Source organism: Candoia aspera, chromosome 10 (assembly GCF_035149785.1).
Source record: "Candoia aspera isolate rCanAsp1 chromosome 10, rCanAsp1.hap2, whole genome shotgun sequence".
Lineage (NCBI taxonomy): Eukaryota > Metazoa > Chordata > Lepidosauria > Squamata > Boidae > Candoia > Candoia aspera.
In genome coordinates this window covers 16,715,783-16,720,209 of record NC_086162.1, presented here as the reverse complement: position 1 = coordinate 16,720,209, position 4,427 = coordinate 16,715,783, and the positions used below count along the sequence as shown (strand labels likewise).

At 43.8% G+C, this 4,427-nt stretch overlaps 1 protein-coding gene across 1 annotated transcript; it reads right to left on the bottom strand.

Moving 5' to 3' along the window:
• Positions 1-865: 865 nt before the first annotated feature.
• Positions 866-1,996, bottom strand: HTR1D (5-hydroxytryptamine receptor 1D). Its single transcript, XM_063311919.1, has one exon. It carries the CDS (start codon positions 1,994-1,996, stop codon positions 866-868), a length of 1,131 nt encoding a protein of 376 aa, XP_063167989.1.
• Positions 1,997-4,427: the final 2,431 nt, after the last annotated feature.

Below are 4,427 nucleotides of genomic sequence, written 5' to 3'. Positions count from 1 at the left end.
CAACCCCTTTCAGATAAGACAGTGAACAATCATGCTTGACAAAGGTTAGTTTGAATGATAATACCTTAAGTTAATGTTTTTCAAACTTGGCAACTTGAAGATGTGTGGAGTTCAAGCAAAGCTGGCTGGGGAATTCTGGGAGTTGAAGTCCACCCATCTTCAAGTTGCCAAGGTTGAGAAACACTGCCTTAGGTCAATAAACCAAAACCTGAACAGTCTTCCAGGTGAAGTCAAAACACTAGGCCTTCTTCAAACCACAACTTTGTAACGTAACTTAGTTCCAAAGCCATAAAGTGAGAAACTGCAGTCCATGGAAGACATTCCTGATTTGTGTACTCAGTTCCTGGAAAGGGGGAGCAAAGGGGCAGACGGAGAAGGGCTCATCCACATCTCAGCTAGTTCAGCTGATACAGGACTGTCTGAATGCAGCCAATGAGATCAAAGCGACGATTGAAGTGCCCAACCAGCAGGATCAAGCAACATGACATCTGCGGCACCTCTAAGTGCTGTCCACAGAATAACAAAGTGAAAATAACAACAAATAGAATACAGTAAATAAATAAAATGGCCCAAATCTCAGAAAGTCACTAAATCTCACAAGGTTTCAGCATTTATGTGCAAGACCTTAGGCCAGAAGGCTAAAACACTTGAGATTTCAGCGTTCTTCTGCAAGATCATAGGCACTGCATTGCTAAAATCTCAAGAACTCTGGCATTTTATTCACTCATTTGATTATTATTAGTGCCTGGCACCTAAAAAAATTGTTAACTACCCCTAACCCACCCCATAGAACTCCCACACAGAAACCCTTGTGCCCAAGGGGTTAAAGTCTGCGCATTGGGAGGAGGGTCTAAAAACAAAATGGTTAGGAGCATTTTTTAAAGTGCATTATTTTCTGAAATGCCTGCTTGAAATCTTCATTAAAGACAGTATATATAATGGGGTTAATCAGTGAGTTCAGGTACCCCAACCAGGTGAAAACGTCCATCAGGATACGAAGAGGCCAACAGGCTCCTTGACAAATAGGGTTGATCAAAGACCCCACGAAGAATGGCAGCCAGCAAAAAATGAAGGCGCCCAGAATAATCCCCAGGGTCTTGGTGGCTTTCCTTTCTCGGGCAGCCAAAATCCGCTTTCTTTCAAGGACAGTATCAGCTATCTTGATCCTCACGTGATTGATAATCACTGGAGAGCTCTGGGGCTGGGAAGGTCCCTCATGAAGGTTGGAAGTAACGGAGCAGAGAGAAGAACTCGCAGAGCCCGTGATGAGCTGGGCCGTGGTGAAGCGCTTCCCATAGAGAGATGGGGGGTTCAGAATTCGAGATCGAGCAGTGATGTAAATCCTGCCATACAAGATGACGAGCAACACGGTTGGGATGTAGAAGGCACCACAGGTCGAATAGATTGTGTAGGAGATCTGATCTGTATTGACCGTGCAGGTGGCTAGCTCATGAGCCTTGCCTTGTCTCCAGAAAAGAGGTGGGATAGAGATGCAAATGGAGAGAATCCAAACCACAGCAATCATGACAGCAGCTCGGCCCGCCGTCCGGTGCTTGGTGTATTCCAGAGCATCTGTGATGGCCCAGTACCTGTCCAAAGCAATGATGCAAAGATGCAGGATGGAGGCTGTGCAGCAGGTGATGTCTGAGGACAACCAGATATCGCACATGATTTGGCCAAAGGTCCACAGGCGGGTGACTGTGTACACAATGCTGATTGGCATGACCAGGATGGACACCAGGAGGTCTGTCACAGCCAGGGAGCCAATGAGATAATTGGCAGGAGTGTGGAGTTTTCTGGTTAGGATAATTGTGATGATCACAAATATGTTGAAGAGCATGGTGGACAATGTGATCACAGTCAGGGCTGCTGCCAGTAAAACCTTTAGGCCTAGCAATGTCCCTTCGTCCCAGTCTTCTGTCATGTCACTGGCATTGAGGGATTTGTTGGCCATACCCTGGAAAGTCAAGTCTGCAGACAGGTTGTACAGGTTCATTCTCAGCTGGGCTGGTTTTCTTCGTCTCCTTTGCTTTTAAAATCTTTGGATCTCTCAATCCTTATTGAAAACCGGCTTCCTGGACTAAAACGTCAAGAACTGGGGTGGGAAGATGCCACTGTTAAACAAAAGCCAAAGTCACAACAAAAACATTACCCAAGCCTGAAGCACAGCAGGCACTGTCAACTCTAGAGAAGGTGCATTCACAAGTAAAAAGAGAAGGCTGCCGTTTTCAGCCATGTTTATGGACTTATGGCCATAAACACAGAGGAACCACGTTTGTTTCAAAGTGAGACCCAAACTGGGCTACCTGGGGATCTAAATGCATCAAGAAGGTTCCAGAGTCAAAACAATAGCTGCAGTTCATGCGTTAAAACTTTAAATCTGGATTAACAAAACATCTGCTATGTTCACATATTATGGCTTCATATGATGGTCTGGTTCACACAACATGCTGAGGTAACAGCTGGATCCCCTCCATGTGCCAAGCACAAATTATGCATCCCTACATTATCTCAGTCTGCTCTACCTGGTGAACTCAGCAAACTGAGGCGGTTCTGCTCCTTTAGCACAGAAAGATTTGCTATTCAAAGCAAAATACCAAAAAGGAACATGGTTTGCTGAAGCATTCAATCTCTCCAGGGACGGGAATAAATATTCTTCATTTCAGTGTTTTAACTTTGGAAATTCATGTGACTCTGAAGCTTTTGGGAATGTGGTGAGCTATGGACCTTAAGAAACAAATAATTCAACGCACTAGAAAAAAACAAGATGAAGAAAAAGGGAAAGAAAAGGCAGAGCTACTCAATTCCTATTTTGGATTGGATTTCTCCAACAAAGTATGGGTTTCACCAGGCAATTGTCAAGATCAGGATGAAGGGGCAGGTTTGAGGCTTAAGACTGATAGAAATCTGGTTCTCTTAAGACAGAAAACTTATTCTCTGTCAGCCTTCCCAGGTAGACCAGACAGGAAACATGACCAGATCAGCTAATTCTACTTTATCATAAGGTCACATTAAAAGAATCTTACAAGTCTGAAAGTACAATTCTCCTCCCATCTCCTTTACCCCCAAGAAATTAGGGAGGGTCTCTTCTGAGCCTCCTGCCCCATCCATAGCTGAGGGCTATGCTGTCTCTTATCTGGCCATTCCCCTGGCAGTGTCTCTTGGCCTCCGCTCCCAAGGTCTTTCCCACATATCATTACAGTCTCTTTACTGTGGATGAGTTTAAAATCCAGGCCCTGATGAACTGCATCCTAGGCACGGAAAGAGCTAGCTGATAATCTGGTCAAGACCTTCTGTGTTATGGACTTAAATGGATTTAAATTACTAGACAGCAAGATTCTATTGAATATTGGGGGTGGAATGGGGAAACCTCTTGAAAGTGCAAGCAGTTTGACAGTGCCATCTGTCTGGACTGTTTTATTTGGATTCCACAATGAGTTGATGGTCTCAAGGGTCCCTTCCAACTATATGATTTTATGACACGTTCAGGGATAAATGTTAATGAAAACAACCTTTTATGAAAGGATGGGTGGGTTTTTATTTTTCCCCTCTCAAATGCCATATCCTCTCAGGGAAAATCTTGCAAGGCCTGCAAGCTAAGCTCTAGCTTTAGGGGAAAACACTCAAGTCCCATATTTTTATGTAATCCCTAATACAAGAACTTGAAAAGAATTCTGCTAGATCAGACGTGGGATCTATTTCGTAGAGTAGACCAGCTACTGGGAAATCCATAAGGAGCAGTTTGCTCCAATTTCATTGTCAATCCGTCAGTATTCAGAAGCATACCGCTCTTCGACATGGAGGAGTCATTCAAGCACACCGTTTCGGATACCTGGGCAATCAGTGGCCCTCTGTATATAGAAGAGATCAGGCTTGGGAATCCCCAAGCTTTGTAGAAGCATAAAAAACATTTAGCAAAGGAAAGGCTACTGTAGCCTTGAAAGAAGGCAAAGGATTGTCTTACATTAATATCTATAAATGTTATATTTATACTTTTTTTTAAAAAAACCCTAAATCTTTCTCTCTCTCTCTCTCTCTCTCTGTCAGTGTTTCTCAACCTTAGCAACTTTAAGATGTCTGGACTTCAACTCCCAGAATTCCCCAGTAGGCTATGCTGGCTATGAAATTCTGGGAGTTGAAGTCCAGACATCTTAAAGTTGCTAAAGTTGAGAAACACTGCTCTTAGTGAATAAAAAATCCAATAAAACCACAGCACAGCTGAATTACTGCTCAGCATCTTCAGTGGCTATGCACCCATACCACCACAATTTCTTACCATCTTGCTTGTTCATGTGAGAGCCAACAACAGATCTGTCCTCCATACAGCTGAAGTGAAAGGCTTGGTGGGCTGACCCAGATCATTAGTCCTGATTGAATGCAAAGGAAGAAAGTGTAGGCAATAGAGGAGGAAGACGCAGATGAAACAC